Raw genomic sequence first — 18,848 nt, 5'->3', positions numbered from 1 at the left:
GTTTGCATCTGTGGATGAAGAACTATCTCTTTTTTGCCTCTTGGGCTGTGACTTTTCAAGAAAATTGTATGCATTAAGATGAACCTTTGAGGGGCACCTGGGTGGCTCAGTTGGTTAAGCATCTGCCTTCAGCTCAGGTCATGATCTCGGGGTCCTGGGATTGAGCCTCACATTTTTGTTCCATGCTCAGCGGGGAGTCTGCTTCTCTCTCCGCCTCTTCCCCCGCTCGTTCTCTCTCTCTCTCAAATAAATAAGATAATCTTTAAAAAAAAAAAAAAGATGAACCTTTGAGGTGTAGGGAAACATATTCAAATTTCTAAATTTTTGGTCTTAAAAAAAGCCTTACTGAAATTTTATATGTTGGTTAATCGTATGTGTATACAATTTATGAATAGATAGGTATTGATGGCCCATATTCAAATCTTCTTGTACGTGATGAAAAAACTTTATATACTACTTCTCTGTAGTGCAGTATGACGATCCCAGATTTTCTGAGTAGACTGGAAAATAATCTTGTAGTACATTCTGTACTGTGTCCTCTAGTATATGGATGTACATGGATAAGCGACAGTACTTATTTTTGTATGTAATTTCTGTGTTCTCTGAGCACATATTAATGGGGGCTTAGAGATACATATGTTCTATGTTAAGCTGTATTACATGGAATCTATGAAGTTAATATACTGTGTGTGTGTAATCATTTGGTGATACCGTAAAACTTAGATCTATTTGTAGACTTCTGCTTTAGGATATAGTTAAAAAAAACTTGAATGTGTTTATTTTTATGATCAGGAAAGAAAAAAAGTTATTTTTTTGGGACTTCAAGAATGAAGAGTTCTGAGAGCACACAAAATTAATCTTTTATTCTTTTGCATTTAAATGAACTGTGAACAATGTGGCTCATCCGCGAACACATTTCTGTTGGTGTTTTTCTGGAGTAATATCGTGTAATGATGTTAAACAGTATTTCAGTGAATGTTTGGTAGGTTTTAATGCCTTGTTTGGACTTATATACCTAAAAGTGGCAGTGGGAGGAAGTGGCAGAAAAATACCCAGATGTCTGTGAGATAGTGGTATGTCACTTAGCACCTCAAGAGTGTTTAGTTTTAAATAACAAAAGTAAACTCCAAGAAGTGACCTTAGCTAGGAGCCATTCTGTTTTGTACATAGCTTCTGCTACATGTGGCTGTGACCAACAAGACTTTGGTTGTGGTTACCAGAGGACACCCTCGTGGTCATAACCAAGTTGTAAATGTCACCAAGATTCTTCCTGAATGTCTATCACATGTGTATCAGTAATGCTAAAGTATATAAAAATGAAACAAAGATTCATTTGGGAGTTAGCACTCCCAGAAGATTAGTTTTAAAACAGAACAGCAGAAGGAGTTGTGACATGCATCCATAAGCAGTTGTAATGATTTGACAGTTATTTAGCCCTCAGTTCCTATCCCTGTGGTTGAACTGACAGCATGCCTGCAAAGATAGTGAGGCCTGTTTCAGCCCCATTAATGTCTTCTTAAGTGTTAGCCTGCGGTCTGGGTAATGATAAATGTTCAGTGATTGATGATTTTATAGTCCCAGGGGATTCTGGGTGATTTCTGGTTTCTGTGAGCTAAGGCAGTTTGAGCCTCTAGGAAGTTTTTCTCATCTTTACTAAAATCATTTTAAGTTAGCAAAAGTGTAGGAATTACCTGAGGTTTAATTAACCAGTCAGTATTCAAAGCCTTGTTTAAAAACAATATGATTCTGTACTTACTATAAGAGTCTGAGAACCATAACTAAGTTTTTAATCCACAGAGCTTTTGTAACATTTATTTGTAAACTTTAGTATCTTTTTTCCTCCTCCGTTTAAAAAAAAAACAAAAACACAACATATTTTAAGTTGTGAAGAGAAATTTAATAACAGCAATTGTGAAATAATAACATTAGCTTTATTGTGTTCATGGTGTGTGCAGTTTCATTTTTAAGACTCAAGAATTTAAATCAGCTATTTTTAATAAATGTTTTCCTTTTTACATGGTTCAGTTTCTCTAGGAGTCAGTCTTGTTATACTAGTATTAAAGATAGTATAAACAGATCTTTTTTGTTAAAAATCTGTTTGCCATTTAGGAAAAGATTAATTTCTAGTATATTGATTGTGAATTATTTTTAGTTATTTTTAATAAAACTTGTAATTACCTAACTTAATGGGGAGGGTTTGGAGACAGAGAAAGGAGGGTAGAGATAAACATTTTCCTAATTTATTACAACTTAAAAGTATATTTTCTTTGTTTATCTTTTTTTAAAAAATGATCTTGTAGAACTTTGTTTTTGGATGTAACGAGTTCATAGGGCTAATTTTCTTTAAGATCATTAAGGAACTACTTTAAAGCCTTAAAAGAAATAAAAGGAGCACTTCTGTTTAGCCGTTCAAGTAATGAACAAGGAACTTGGTTAGGAATGACCATTTATAAGTCTGTATATTAATTAGATGAGTGTCATTATGCTCAATTAGCAGGACTGCCGAATAATCTCTTTAATACTCTGGTCTTTTTTTTCCCCCTAGGGTTTTACAGACAGCCCTCATTACAGTGATCACTTGAATGACAGTCGATTAGGGGCCCATGAAGGCTTGTCCCCAACACCTTTCATGAACTCAAATCTGATGGGTAAGTTGGTAATTCTCTGTAAGTAGTCTTTACAAAGCCTCTTTGGTCAGAGATGTTTTTTAGCTCCTTGTCCAGGAAATACACGTAAGTATCTAGAAGAAAGTTCCTGTGTTTCTGGGGGCCTTCAGACTTTCCTTGTTCAGCTCAGTTTGAGGAGCAAGCATCAGAAATATCCCTGGTATCAAAAAAGGGAAATAGCAACGTTTTTAAATTTGGCAGTGTTTTTGTGACATCAGGCATTTCATGTTTTCTGCTTTCTGGGCAAAGAAGCATTTTGAGACATTTGTAATTTACTATTTGTCTTAACAGTCAAATATATATGTGGCAATTAAAAATACAACAAAGTGGTGATTTTAAGCAGATTTTACTTACGTTGGACAATATTTCTTTTGGCACTATTTGATTAAAACTTAATAGTATATTTAGATGTTGGCAGCGTTTATTTTAAGCACTTGGGTTCATATTGGGGATTTTGAAGTTGTGTTCTGCATTAATAAAGTTGTACTTTGAAGGATATTACTGACCACCTAAACCTGATTATTATATTTTGGCAAAACCTTTAGGTTAGGTTTTCTTTTTATTTCCCCCTTCTCCCTGCAAAACACTTATCACTCTCTCCCTCCCCATTTTCTTTCTCATGTGGAAGTTTATAGCTGTTCAATCTGAAGTGATAAGCCCAAGCTTTCCCCCTGCCTAGTTTGGATGTCATTCTTTTTTTTTTTTTTTAAAGCAATAATTTTACCTTTTTGCAGAACCTGATTAAAAAGAACCTGTGTTTTATAACATTATTTTTCCTTCTTGCTTGTGCTGGGCCTGAGCACATTAGAAAGCTTTGTTTAATCTGTTTTACTTGTTGTCAGTGGCGTCATGTAAATATGGAAGTTTGTGTAATTGACATTGATTTCATTACTTTATTTCTTAAGGACGTGACCTATATTGTGATCTTGGAGTTGTCCTTTTAAGACACAGCCATACTAATCTAAGTGGATTACCCAAATCCAAAATCCTGGTGGTCTGCAATTTCTTTATAAATGGTTTTGCTTTGCACTCTTGTTTAATTCCCTTATCCTCTATAAAGTGTTGAGGAGACTGCCTGATAATTCTAGTGTGGATTTTGCCTAAAGCAGTTAACACTTTAAAGCCAGAATCATTGAGTATGACATAAGAGTAAAAAAATCTAACGAGCAATAAAACTTGTGTTTAAAATGACAATTTGTTTTAACGTAAATGCAAATGAAAATAGTATCGTACCAGGTAAAAATCGGAATTAAATTGAGAACAAAATAATTATCCTTGCACTTAGCTGGGGAAAACTTTCTAATTTATCTTTTTAATTTTTTGCTGAACTTACTATCAAAGTAAAATAGATGTGACACTCCAAATAATTTCTTTCTATGTATATCTTTTCCCCAAGTAGCATTTAATTTATTGTAAATATGGTAGAGCAAGTTCTAGTCAGTGTTTTTATAATTTCAGATTGAACTAAGCTTTCTTAATTGAGGCTATACTTCTTAGACGTGAAAAATCAGAAATTGCCCTTTTTTTATATTTATGTGTTTACATTTATTCTTAGCTCACAGATATGATTCTTAAGCCCAGTAGAATTGCATCATTAGGATAGCTTTGAACCAAGGTGACTGTTAAAATTGTGGGGTAAGTGTGGGAATTAAATGAATTCGAAGAAGTATGCATGTCAGTCACTTGCTCCAAGCATCTGTTGATTAAAAATATGTCTGTAATTCAGTTTGAGGTAACATTTTATTAGTTGGAGCAATTATGAGAATGTGCTTGTTGGTTTCTTCAGTTTACAGATAATTGTTAGAATACTTTTAATAGTCATACTTACCCTGTGTATAAAATCAGCATTAAAATAAGTCTTGAAATATTATAAAAACTCAAATTTATAAAGAGATTGATCTCTTCACAATATAAGTGAAAAAATCTGCATTCACCTGAACTACACTGTACAGTTAACCAGGTGCAACTATACATTTTCATTGTAAGTCTTAACTATCAAATCTTAAAAATGTTAATTTACCTATTAGGAAGGGGAAAATAACCCCGAAAAGATTAGACAGATCTGTTCAGTAGAATTTCACTGGTCATTGGCAATACCTAATTTACTGTATTTTTTTCCCTTTTATTTTCAATAAAAATGATGAAACAAGGTATCTAACAGTCTAGTGTAAGCAATCTGCATGACAATACCTTGCTTTTGGAAATGAGTATCTCCTAAATTGCAGAGTAGTTCCGTATAGCAACAGGCAATCCCACTTGATGTGAGCTGAAGGAATTGAACTGATATCCAAATATGTGGGTTTATAGCACTTGGTAGAGTTACAGTGGATAGATTACTTTTCTAGGCATTTGGTAATTTAAGTGAATCTCAGACTAAAAACCTATGTTGTTAAAGCATGACTGAGATGTGCATAGCAGTATTAGAAGCATTTGGAACTGTGTAGAAACCTAATCATCCTAACAGGTAACACTTCAGAGTGATGCCATGAATGATGAATGCTCAGAAACAGTTAAAGCTAATAGGAAAACAGTAACATATTTCAACATTGCTGTCAACATATAAAAATACCATTGGGGGGGTAGAATCATATGCTAGAGGATGTTGTTATTCTTTGTATTATGTTCAACCATAAGCACATTTGCCTGAAGAAATAGTGGATTATAAAGTGCTACTGTCTTTCATGATGGAGCTCTCAAACACTTTAATGATTTTGCACATTGCAAAAATGAGAAATTTTGTCTAACAGGGGTTGATAATGATTCAATAATGAGCATTTCGCCACAGAAGCATGCATTTCTATATTCATTTAGAGATTTTGAAGTGTTTTATACAGGAAGTAAAGCTATTATTGTTGGATCAGTTAGTGTTTCTTTTTAATGAATTCCAGAATTATCCCATTGATTTGTCAGTATGGAAAAAAGGGCTTCTCTTATGTTTCAAGTGAAATAAATACATCCTTTTGGCACATCACTAAGTAATTAGCATCAAACAGTTCTATACTCTATTACAGGAAAGCTGCAGAGCTTTGACGATTGCAGTGAATTGCAGTAGTATCACCAAATTGTCTTACCTATTTCTAGTCTCTTTCAGCTTTAGTCCATTTCTCTACCCTTGGTTCTCTCATTAATTTCAGTAAGATTTGCTTTCCTTTACCTGTTGTTGATTAAATTTTTGATGATGGTAGGACTAGTTTATTAATTAGATATAGAAATGAATTATTTCATAGAATTGCCTACCTGCAATTCCCAAGTGATTGTGGAATGAACTCCTTTTATCTTTCTACCTCTCCATTTTTATCAGAGCTTTACTTATTTTAGGCTAAATGTATGTGTGTGTGTGTGTGTGTGTGTATAATCAATGGGAATTTTAAGATGAGATATACCTTCAATTATGTTCTTTTCTGAGACTTATTCTGCCTCTAGAGATGTTCTATCCTTTAAAGAATGAGAGAAACATGTGATGGTATAGGAAAAAAAGTTAATGAACTAACTTTCATTAGGGTTAAGAGTTAGGAGATGTGGGATTTATTCTAGGTCCTTAAAATTACCTTTTTGATAGGTTACTGCTGGGTAGTCTCAAAGGGCTTCTGCAGGTCTAGAATTTTATAATTCTGCAGTCTCATGTACCTAATATCTTTTATCTAGTCCTGAAAAAGACTGCAACTAGAATTATAACTGCTGGTTTGTAAATGATAAAACTCAGGCATAGGAAAATTAAGTGGTTTTTCCTGAGATCACAGAGCCAGTAAATGGCAAAATTGAATGTAGAATCCATGTCTCCTGACTCCCACATAGTCTTTCCATTAGGCATATAAGGCATTTGTTCTTTCTATATAATGCTCCCAGGTTTTAATGGTCATCATTTTCCTCAATTCTAATTATGGAGACCCTGGTCTTGAGAAACGACAATGAAAAAATGGTTCCATAGGGACATAACTTTGGGACACATTGTAAATCATGTGCCCCTTCTTAGATATTCAGATTATACTTTGGGATATTAAAGGCTGTGGAAAAAGGGGGAGGAAAAGCTTATTTAACTTTATTCAGCTCATCACATCCCACATTCTCATGACACACAGAAGCCTTTTTGTAAAAAGAATCATTAGCCTTTGAGGAACTGCTTTTCCATGAAGCACACACTAGAAAATGCTTCTCGTTGTTTTAAAGGGAAAAATAAGAGAGAATACATGAAAGTTCTCTGAAATGTAAAATAGCAACAATGTTAATGAAATTGCTATATATATTTTTATAACTTATTTTAGACATCTTAGCTAATATTGCAGGTTGGGTTCAGTTCAAGTACATTATTAAATCTCTTTTTAAAGTATTTAAATTATAAACAAACCACTGTCCTTCCTTTGATGTCTGTTTGCTCAGCCCTACCCTTCTTTACCTCAGAGTTTAAGGGGCCTCCTCTAATGTTTTATTTTTATTTCATTAAGTAGGTTTCTGAGAGCTTGTCTGGGAATTTAAACCCAAGTACACTTTTTTCCTATGTATTTGCTCTTTCAAACAACCAGTTTCGAAGTAAAACTCTTTTGTATACTTGATCCTGCCTGCAGTATAATTTCTGATTAATCTAGAATTCTCCTAGAGTCACAAAAAATGTAGAATCACCATTTTCAGAGTATCAAAGCACAATAGAACTCTGCCCTCAAAAGATTCCTAACTTTGATGTACATGAAATTCCTTCACTAGATGAGATAATGAAAATGATTATAATTTTGCTTAGGGGAAGCAATATAGCTTAGTATCTGGTTTGACAGTATTTCGTAAGATGAGGCCTTCATACTTTCTCCAGTGTTTTATTTTTTTTTCCCCAGTGTTTTATTAACCTCCCATCTCAAGAAAGGATATGGGTTCTATATTCATTAATCTTCATACTCTGATTTTTGGCTGCTTACAAACACAGAATGTTGGCACTGAGAGAAACTTGAGTAAAAGAGACCTAGTTACCATTGAAGAAACCAAAGCCAAGAAAAATGAAATGAGTAGTTAATCAGGAAACATGGACCCAACCCTCCTGATTCTAATTTAGCTCTAGCCCCTTTCTACTACACTGCTTCTTTTTCTTTTTTACCTCTCCTGTGCAACCGTTTGTCCATTTGCTCCATTTTCCACATTATAGCTCTTGTATCTTTTTCTTTCTCATGCTACTGCTTAGACCCTCATTAACCACCCTGAATTGTTGAATACCTTCCTCCTTCTCCTTCATGTACCCATTCATGCCTTTTTTCTGTCCTTTAATGGGTGAAAATACTGTATGGCAGAATATAAAATTAAGATTCAGTCTGTCTTTACAGACTTTAGTGTTTCAGTGTGGTAAGAGAAGTAATTTCAATAATTATTGCATATGGTAGAATGTGAGTGATACAAAGAAGTTCTTACAGAAATTCAGAAGAGATTAAAATAAGGTACAACCAGAAGTGATCAGGAAAAGTTTTACTATGGAGTAGCATAATCCAGTCTATTAGTCAGGACTCTTTCTCTTACAAATGACAGAAATGAACTTAAACTGTGTTTGATAAAAAGTGGCATTGAGTCGCATATTGCAGACAGCTAGAAGTAGATTGATTTTAGGTGTGGCAGATCCAGGGGTTCAAACAATGTCATCAGGTCTCCTTCTTTCCCCTTAGAAGTATTTGTTGAGGGAATGAGATAAATCTGAAGAGGCAAATTGGGCCAAGAGGAAATTTGAGAAGTGGAAAAGGGGAGGGGGTACAGAGTTTACTACTGTCTCTTCCTCTCTACTTCTAGTTCCCATACTCCAGTCTTTCCAAATTGTTGTAAATTGTCCCTTCTCCCATATTATAGAATACCTTATTCCTTAGTGGTTTGGAATGTTTTCTTTCAGTGTAATTATGTATTTTTTAAATAATACTCTGTTCCTAGCAACATTGCCTCTTTCCATGTCCCTACTTTGCCTTCATAACCTAAAAAGCAGCTTCTTTTCCGTAGTTAAAATGACCTGATAGCCATTCTTTGTGAAACCGTTCCTATGAGCCAGAGATTAGCTAATGTGTTTTGTTTTGTTTTATTTTTTCCTATCCAGTCTGGGAAAGACCAAGCTAGTACTAATGCCTCACTTTGAAAGGGGCTCCAGCATTTCAGGGGTACTCCTCCGTAGACTCAGGATCCTTTTGTCTAAGCGTAATTAATCCTGGAATGAATTACTTAGAAGAATTACTTAGAATTACTTAAAAGACATGCCAAGATTTCAGAAGATAGAGGGAAAAATGTTTGGGGCTTTATTTTGAAACTTAAAACTAATATTAAGAAAACAGACAGTAATTTATATAATCCCCTAGGTCTTAAGTGAACAGAGTGAATTAATTACTGAGGTTTTTTGGTATATTTTTTTCTTAGAAAATTGTTTGGTAATACAGAAATGTATTTGAAATTACATTTGAACCTTCTTCATTTTCTCTTTAGTTATTAACAGACTAACTCAGTTTAGGTTCTAATCTGTCAGTGGCTTTTGTGTTGAATTAAATGGTTCTTTCATATCATTTTTAAGGACTTCGTGCAATTTTGTGTCTCTTGCATGATACTCAACTTTTGATGGATTTCTTTTGTATTTGCTTTGTATATTGGGATATTTAACAAGAGACTGACCAACAGCCTCATTAACTCTGGCCTGAGGTAGCCACACTGTCTGTGAGGGCTATTTCACTGGGATTACTTTTTCTCAGTTTTCTGGTTATTAGTGAATATTTCATGAAGTTGCAGTATTGCAAACTGGTAACTCTAAGGACTCCTATAAAGAGGACCTTTACTTTTATTAGTTTACCCCCAGTCCATTTGCTCATCATCACTTGTGTATGTTTTGTGATCAACAGTAATCCTTTCTGCTCTGCACAGTTTTCTTGTAGGTCAGTGGCATACATCTGATAAATGGTTCTTCCTTGAATCTTCCCATTGTTTGTGTCTAATTCTAGCCAAGTGAACGCGGCCTGTAGTGGGATGCATCACAGAAAGTGTGGCTACTTGGTTACTAGAGAACAAAAGAATGGTTTTTTAAGAGGAACTTTTGTAAAGTTTACAGTTTTCCTAGATTTGTATACTCTGAGAACCTCACCATGGCACATAGTTGAGAATTTGGGACACTCTTTCATTTAAGAGAAGTCCTAGAGCAGCATTATCAGATCTTACCTTCTATGTGGTATTATTTCAGATTTCATTGCTTATGGTTATAATGATGCCTTTATCATATACTATTGGTTTTTTGAGTGTTTTGTTAAATACTTAAATACTAAAATTCTCATAGAATGGATCTTAGAGGTCATCTAACTCGGTGGTTCTCAGTAAAGAGTGTTGAGAAATATATGGTTATCATAAAGACTAGAAGTAGGAGCAGGTGCAGCTGGTGCTCCCCCTACCCTTTCAAAATGAAGAGTTAGTACTAGCTTGGTTAGTGTCACAGTGTTTATGCAAGTTTTAATTAGCCACCAGATGAAAGTGAATTTTTTTAAAATTTGAAAGCTTATCCTTAATTGCTTTGGTTTATATTGTAGAAATATTATTGTTTGAAGGTATTCAGATCCTTCAGTTATATAGGTATTGTACTGAGTTGATGTTATTTAATAAGCCTTATGTTTTCTGTGAAGCCCCTCAAAAGATTGTTGCTTGAGTGTCAGTCTACCATTTTTATAATCTTCTTCACATCTGTTTCTTTTTCTTCTTAAAAAATTCAGCCTTTGCTTTTTATTTTAAAGATTTTATTTAGTTATTTGAGAGAGAGAGAGCGAGAGAGAGAACGTGTGCGAGGAGTGGGGAGGGAAAGGGACAAGCCGACTCGCCAAGGGACCCATCGCAGAACCCTCACATGGAGCTCAATTTCAGGACCCTGCGATCATGACCCGAGTCAAAATCAAGAGTCTGACGTCCAACCAGCTGAGCCACCCAGGCACCCCCAGCCTTTGCTTTTTATAGCTCATGTTTTCTATGGTGTTCATGTTGGATTTGTTTTATTTTTGTTATTTGGGATTTTAGATTTTTATGAACAGAACTTGCCACTCTACCTATATTTTAAGGCTTTCTGATATATATACATATATGTATATGTGTGTGTGTGTGTGTGTGTGTGTGTGGGATACACACACACACACACACACACACCTGGCTGAGTTTTAATTCTTTTTGAGTTGTTGGTTTTTTGTTGTTGTTGTTGTTTTGGTTTTTGGTTTTTGGTTTGTTTTTTTTTTTTTTTTTGTCTATTGCCATATGCATGTTGTGGTGAAATATGTAACAGGCATCCTTATATTACATACTTGTTTTTCACTTTGAGAGTATCTCTGGAGGATTGTCATACTCCTAAGATGGTACAAAATTTCTAGGGAGTCACAATTAAATGGGAGTAGAGCACAAGGCTGCTTTACTGCAAATTAAATTAATTAGTTTATAGTCATAAATTATATTAATTTCTGTTACATACTTTTCTACACTGACCCCTGAGATCAGGGATCAAAAAACCTTTTTGCAAAAAGCCGAATAGTAAATAGTTTAGGGTTTGCAGCCCAAGGGGCAAAATCAGTGATATTATTTAGGTACTTATATAACCATTTAAAAATGTAAAAAAACTATTCTTGGCTCATGGGCTATAAAAAGAACAGTTGGTAGCCTGGATTTGCTCTACAGGCTGTAGTGTGCTAATCTTGTTCTAGATAATGTAACAAAAATACTTTAAACAGTAGCAACACTGTCAGTTTTTGAAGAGGTAACAAATGATATATATGTATGTATGTGAAATTCTATGGAACATAACAGGGGTGTGTGTGTGTGTGTGTTGACTATCCAGACAAAGAGATTGGTGGTTTTGGTAGAGGTGAATTATTTCTAAAATTTCTAGGGCTTTATTGCCTCTATACAGAATGGTAAGTTACTCACTAGATTAGTTGTTTTTTTCTTGTTTTTGTCTCTTCAGATAATGATATTGATAATTGACTTTTTAGGCAAATGTCAGATTTCCTTCATCTGAAAGCTTGGTGTTCCCTTTGTTTTGTATAATCTGATTTTTTTAAAAACTGCTCCTTAAAATAGCAGTATAAATTGTAGCTGTAGTAAATTGAACTAGCACATTAGGAGAGGAAAAGATGAAACTTAGGTAACCCAGTAGAGATGTGGCAGGGGGATGGCCCTTAAGAGAGAGAAATCTACAGAGAATAGCTGTGGAGAAGAGTCTATAGAAACAGTCTGTGATGAGGATAGTGTGATAGTGGCATAATCATCAGAAAAGTGCGTTGTTGCTTTAGTGAGAGTCTGTACTCTCAATCCGGGACTCTCCCCAAGGGGTGTGTACAGTGAAAAAATTACAACGTGTTCTAGATTTGTATCTGAACAATTTTTGTAAGGTAAATATAAATTATGGATTTTTTTTTTACAGTTCATGTAATTTTCATGTAAAGTACCGAATGGTTTGTGTTTGAGAAGTTTTGTGATTTGATATGCTATTCATCTTCAGTTTCCAGGCTCGCTTCTGTCTGACAGATTTAAGAGAAAATGTAGTGCTATATTTGCTATATGATGATTTTTGTAAATTTTTGGTCAGGTTTACATACAATGAAATATGCTCCCACCAAAGAATTCTCATCGTTTTTTATTTTCCTTTCATATAGGCTAAGGATCACGGGAAACTGTGCCGTCACTTGGTGACAACGTTCAGTGCAGAGAGCGTTCTTACTCTAGGTGTGCGTGTGCAGGTGCGTGCACACATGCACATCTGTATGTTTAGACATGATAAGAACATAGTAAGTGTAGGCTTTTGTTTTATGTCATCGTACAGTAAGGTTTCAATGAGGTATCTTTTTAAAAATGTAAGTATTATCTTGAGGGTTTTTTATTTTATTTTTTTTTTAAGATTTTATTTATTCATTTGAGAGAGAGAGGGGGAGAGCACAGAGGGAGAATAAGAGGGAGAAGCAGACTCCTTACTGAGCAAAGAGCCTGATGTAGGGCTTGATCCCAGGACCCTGAGGTCATGACCTGAGTGAAGGCAGTGGCTTAACCACTGAGCCACCCAGGTGTCCCTCTTAGGGTTTTTTAAAAAAATATTTTTTTAACTTTATTTTTTTTTTTAAAGCAATCTCTGCATCCAACATGGGGCTCGAACCCAGGACCCTGAGATCAAGAGCCTCACACTCTTCTGGCTTAGCCAGCCAGGCACCTCTATCTTTAGGTGTTTTACCAAGATATTAGAAAACATCTTCAGGTACTAGCATAGTAGCAGATGTCTGCTTATAACTTACTTTTTCCCCAGAGATACAGAAGGGATATATGTATATATCCATTCATAATTTTTATGTTGTGTGTACTCTCTGTATCTCTTTATATCTTTCATATAATCTGTCCCTGATTCCTTTGGTCAGCTTGCTAGCTACACTGAGCAGTTTTAGGACATTGCAGCTCATCTGAACTTCTAGCTGTTTTCTTTACACAATGTGCTTTTACCTTTCCAGTTTACCATGATACACTTGGGAGGGAAAACAGTGTCCCAACACGTTTATGAAGGTGAATTTACATACCCATTAAAAAAAATACATTGTGTCTCTACTTAACTCTACCAGTAAGGAATTTAACCTAAGGAAGTAACTGAAAACTTAATTAGGAATGTAAAATGGTATAGCCGTTATAGAAAACATTTTGTCAGTTTGTTGTAAAATTAAATATGCAATTACCATGTAACTCAGCAATTGTACTCTTGAACATTTATCCCAGAGAAATGAAAATCTACATGAATGTTAATAGCACCTTGTTTAGTAATAGCCAGAACTTGGAAAGAATCCAAATGTCCTTCAGTGGGTGAATAGTTAAATAAACTGTGATATGCTCTACCATGGAATATTATTCGGTGATAAAAAGGAGTAAATTATTAAACGGTGCAAAAATTAAATTGATCTTGAGTGAATTAGGCTGAGTGAAAAAAAGCCACTTTCAAAAGATAACATACTGTATGAGTCCATCTGTATACTACTCTTGAAATGGTAAAATTAAAGAATCAAGAACAGATAGTTGGTTACCAGGAGTTAAGGAGACAGTTAAATGTGGTTATAAAAGATAAACAGGAGAGATCCTTACATGCTGATGGAACTGTTCTGTATCACGATTTGTGATGGTGATACAGAAAGCTACACCCGTGATAAAACTGTATACAACTAAACATACACATGTGCATGCACACAACCAAAAAAAAAAAACCTGGGGAAATCTGAGTAAGGTAAGTGGATCATGTCAATGTCGATATCCCAGGTGTGATATGGCAAGATGGGGAAATACATAAATGGTACACAGAATTTCTCCAGTATTTCTTACAACTTCATGTAAATCTACAGTTATCTCAGAAGAAAAGTTTAACTAAAACTACGTATACAAATAGATAACTGAATAGATAAATAAATAAATTGAAGGAAATCTTAAAAATGGAGAAGTGTGTAGGTTAGGGATTACAGGAAGGAAGAGAAGGGCCAGAGTGTGCAGGTTATTTTTCTAGAAACATTTCTAATGGAAATCCGTACCAAAATAGTCACCCTTGGAGCCTATTAAAACACTGAAAATCCATGTATTTCTAAAGGAAGAATGTCTCTTGAACTTTTAGTTTTAGGAAACCGTACCACTCTAATGGTGATATTAGCAAGTGAGAAGAATCTTTTTGTCAACATTCGTCCTTTGCTTTGTGAGCACAGCACTTTCGTATCTTTAGGTAATAGAGAGTGGGTGGGAAACATCAAAGGCCAAAAAGCTGTATATGTGTTCTTGAGGACATCAACAACTTGAAAGCATCTAAAGACCAAAATAATCTACATTTCAGAATTGAGTATTTACGTTGAAAAGTATTGGCAAGAGGGCAGCATGTAACACTTGGTGGCTGTAAGCATGTCAGAGAAAAATATCGGAAGGTCCCGAAGTTAATTCTTTAGTGGTTAAACTTCACCTGGGGCTGATCCTTGTCACCTTTTCTCCCCCAGAGATGTGACAGCAAATTTTGGCTGGGCCTATCCTCACTTTTACTTGAGTGAGAAACGAGTTATGAGGATCAGGTTGACTGCCATTTATAATCTCAATTAGATGTGAAAAATTCCTTCCCCTCACTTAAAATGCTAATCCTACTTAGGAAAACCTTTTGCAGTTTTCAGATTTTCACTAGTCACAGGAAGCTGCTTCCACAGGAAGAGTTCTAGAGTCTCAGTGAGGCTATTCTGGTGGTGCTTGGGGTCAGGTATTTTAGGCCAACAACTCCTTAGTGGAAATTCTGGCTTGGAGTCTTTTGAGGTAATTGGATAGAGAAAAGAGGAGGGTTCTTAGCCATGGAGTTGAGAAAAAAAAAAAACATCATTAGGCTAATTTTTAACTTCCCCTAGCATTTTTGAAGTTTCTACCTAATTTGTCAAAATTTCCTAAACTTTTTAAAAAATCCTGCTTTTAAATATGGGTGCAAAGAGCTAATAATAAATAATGCTTCTGTGTTGTCAAAAATTTTGTCATTTGTGAAAAACAAAGACTGTAATTATGGATCTTTTAAAATCATAACTGGTGCATTATAAATTTAAGGTTTTTAGAAATATTTTTTAAATGATTAGCATTAGAAATGTGGATGAGTCCTTAGGGACAGATTTTTTTTGTATATGTGAAAGCTGAAGTAAAAACAAACCACCCCTTACTTAAAAAGAGGTTTAAGATGAAGTGGCTAAATCTCAAATTTCCCTTTTTGCTTCAGTGTGTCAGTTAATCTGGCTGTAGGGTATATTTATCAACTGTGAAGCCCACTGATGCATGCAAAGCTGAGCCGAGTACAATTTTCCCCAGTGGGTCTTCTTTCTTTGGACATTTGTAGCTATGCTTCAGTGTATGGGGTCAGCTGGGGAAGGCTAGAAGGGCTAAGATGTCAGCTATTATAAAAGTACTAAGATCCTGTCTTAGGAGGGGAATGGGGTATCTGATCCTCTAAAATATATCTATTTCTTATTTCCTGTGAAGCAGTTAGTTGGAAGCATGCTCAATAATGATAATTATTAATATCATAAATAGGACAATCTGCTAAGTTCTGTCGTATTTAATGAATAATTCTGTAATTCTTTGTACTTGGCTTATGCTTTTCTCAGGTGCATAAGTGTTTGTTTAGATTCTGTATCAAAAATGAGAATCTCAAAAAGAATGTCATGCACTTAGATTGGAGACAAATTTAAGAATATTAGAATTTTTATTTCTCTTACCTTAACATAAAGTATTTTAACTTATGTTTAGTTAATTTGAACCTGTGGCCTAGGTTAACTATTAACTAATTAAACTAGTTCAGGTTATTTATTTTAACCTATTGTCAAAAGTAGTGTTTTAGGTTTTTTTGTTTTTTTTTCTAGATGAACGCTGAATACCATTGTATATCACAAATGAATAGAAATGTCAAAGGCAGCTTACTTGGCTTTCTGCCTTTCTTCATAAAAACTGCTAGTTTAAGGTCATGAGATTTATTTAATGTCATTAAAGATTCTTATTTAAATAATTTACACATTACCATAAATCACAGTTGTACTTATGTCAACCATAAGGAGTTCCTATTCAATGCAAATACATCTAGGGTATCTAGGAAACATTAATTTATGAAAGGGCAAAATTAAAGAGGTTAGAATGGCCATCAAGCTGTATATAATGGACGAAGTCATATTTTAAATCAAGATCCAAATGGTCCTGAAAGTTCTAATGAGAAAATACGTAGATCATTCAGTGTTGTAGGAAACCAGACTGCGGAAATTTGGAAAAAGTAAAAATGACTCCTGAATTACCCAGCAAGTTGTAAAGACGTAGCTTTCTCAACATGCATACTCATGTTAACATAACAATGTATAATATATCTGATTAGTGTCATAATGGATTGCCTTGAAAGATAATGGTTCTAGGGGTCAGTAAAGCACACAGTAGGAAAGAATTAATTAACATGGTCAGTCTGGATTCCAAAAAAACAAGACTTTGTGTTCATCTAACTATTAAGATTTTATTTTGAAGGATTGTTTTAAAGCATTTTATATCCCAAGAAACTGGAATCATCTTTCCAAAGTGCCCATTACTTAATTTCTCTAGGACCAGGCTCTTAGTAATTTGATTGAAAATTAGTTTTTAATTGGGGAAAGTGAGACTCTTGTGTATAGGAAAGAAAAGAATCCAAGAGTTAGTAATGTAGCCTGCTGCCTTCTGTCCAGTTCCACAAAACCCTTTAAGAGATTCCGTCTGTCTTTATAGGCTGTTTGGGCTGGACCTAGATAGAATCGATGTGTTGGCTGTTGAAAGCTAAAAATAGACTTGGTTCATCTCATACAAATGAGGAAGCTGAGATGTTAAGATTGAGGTACTTGGAAGCCTCACTTTCAGAATATTCCCAACATTTATTGAGTAGTTAAGGGCAAGGGAAAAAAAGAGTCGATGTGATAATAGGAGATTCAAATTGCAGTGTGTGGATACAGGGCTAAAATTGTGAACAGAAATGTAGAATTTGAGTGAGTGAAGAACACATTTACATCCTGTCCCAGGTGCAGAGTGCTTGGTGTTAGTCTCATGAATGGGATTTTGAGGTGAAGGCATAGTGGAATGTCCTCCCTTTTCTGACTTGCTCTAATCCCATTCTAGTATTTGGGGTTTTGTTTTTAGCTTTATAAAGATGAAGCTCGCCTGTGGCCGAACTGGCTAGGGCTAAACTGACTTGCTTCTGGTTGGCTTTTTGGAACGTCCTGTTATTTCACCCTGGACATAAACGTGGAGTAGCTGAATCCCAGTGAGTTTCGGGCCAAACTCAATGGAAACATAGTGCCAACTGCCTTTCTTAGGGATTTGTTGCAGGCATAAAAAAAAGAAATATTGGATTCACTGGGGGTAGTGGCGTGCTTATACTTCCCTGAGACCTAAGAGAGGGAGATAATTTAGATTGAGGCCCTTGGAATGCACTTATTGAGGGAAGACGACACAGAGACAACTGATCAGCAGACCTTGGTAAGATTTCATAGTTTGCCTGTGTGGCGTAGAGGAATCTGGAGAAGGTGGAAATGAAGAGTTGTACTGGAAATTTTTCAGTCCAGAGACATGAATCTTCTGGCAGCTGTGGTCTCTAGCTTCCTAGGTTTGAGGTTTGAATAGGAAGCCTCAGGGCTGCGAATAACCTTCATGCCAAACTAGCCCTGTGGCCTGACTGTACTTGAGTTTCCAGGTGATCTGACTTTCCAGTGATCTGACATCACAGTGCAAAGGAGCCAGGCCTCAGGTAGCTTCTTCAGGGATAGGCCCTGGGTTAACCCTGTGCCTGAAGGTGGATGAATTCTTTGGCAGATAAGTTGAAGCAAAGAACACTAGCACTTGGAATGCCCTAAGATATCTGCTGTTTGTGCCTGTGCTTGGCCAAGCTGCAACCTGATCTCGACAGCTGTTCCCTTACAGAGGAGCTGCACTAGAGTAGCCTAGATTGCTGTATGCTGGGAGGATAGCAGTTGAGATTCCGTCCTTTCAGTAAGGCCTGGATAGCCCTGATTTTCTGTGGAAAACCAGTGGACAGGCAGTTCATTTTTGTGGAATTGTTCTGGCATAGCACAAATTCTAATCGTTTTTTTCTGTAAGAGTTTTAATACACCACCCATCTCTTCATATTTTATTTAGTGCCTGCTATATGTTAAACACTGTGTTTGAGAACGTAGCAAATACCAAGATGAAAAAGACTGTCTTCAGAAGAACTATTAAGGACTCAGACTTTGTGCATAATAAGCTTGTAACATATATAAAAATAGAATATTGTGTAGACGTTAAGTTCCAGATTAAGCTATAGTAACACAGTGCATTTGATCTAAGGTGGGAAAAGAAAAATAAAATGTAAGCTCATTTAACTTAAACATGATTTTCAGTTTGAATGCTTTTTAAGTTTTCTGTTATGAATTTTACTTTTTCATGACAAGAAGCTATCCTCTCTACATCATTGTCCATTGTGCCCTGTCTATAGGGGAAAGTTTAGGTTCCTTATCATGGCACTTAAGAATCTTCATTTTCTGGCTCTCACTTCATTGTTTTCATCTCCATCTCTATCAAGTACTCTTTACTCCAGGCATATCCCAGCAACTCCTAATTTCTAGGACTGTCATTCACTTTGCCATTTTTGCCTTGTTTAACGCCATTGACTTTCTTCTTATCTATCGAGAATCAGTTCATACGTGACCTCTC

At 35.4% G+C, this 18,848-nt stretch overlaps 1 protein-coding gene across 3 annotated transcripts in view; it reads left to right on the top strand.

Moving 5' to 3' along the window:
* Positions 1–18,848, top strand: part of TCF12 (transcription factor 12) — a 350,911-nt gene that overhangs the window by 174,101 nt on the left and 157,962 nt on the right. For all 3 annotated transcript variants that reach the window (XM_040620599.1, XM_040620598.1, XM_008706019.2), the window contains one exon: positions 2,546–2,648. In XM_040620599.1, the coding sequence (XP_040476533.1) occupies positions 2,546–2,648 (103 nt within the window). The remainder of the gene's footprint in view (positions 1–2,545; positions 2,649–18,848) is intronic.

This window comes from Ursus maritimus, unplaced genomic scaffold (genome assembly GCF_017311325.1).
Source record: "Ursus maritimus isolate PB19 unplaced genomic scaffold, ASM1731132v1 scaffold_35, whole genome shotgun sequence".
NCBI classification, from domain to species: domain Eukaryota; kingdom Metazoa; phylum Chordata; class Mammalia; order Carnivora; family Ursidae; genus Ursus; species Ursus maritimus.
The sequence above is the reverse complement of the archived record's forward strand: the minus strand, read 5'-3'. Positions and strand labels throughout refer to the sequence as shown.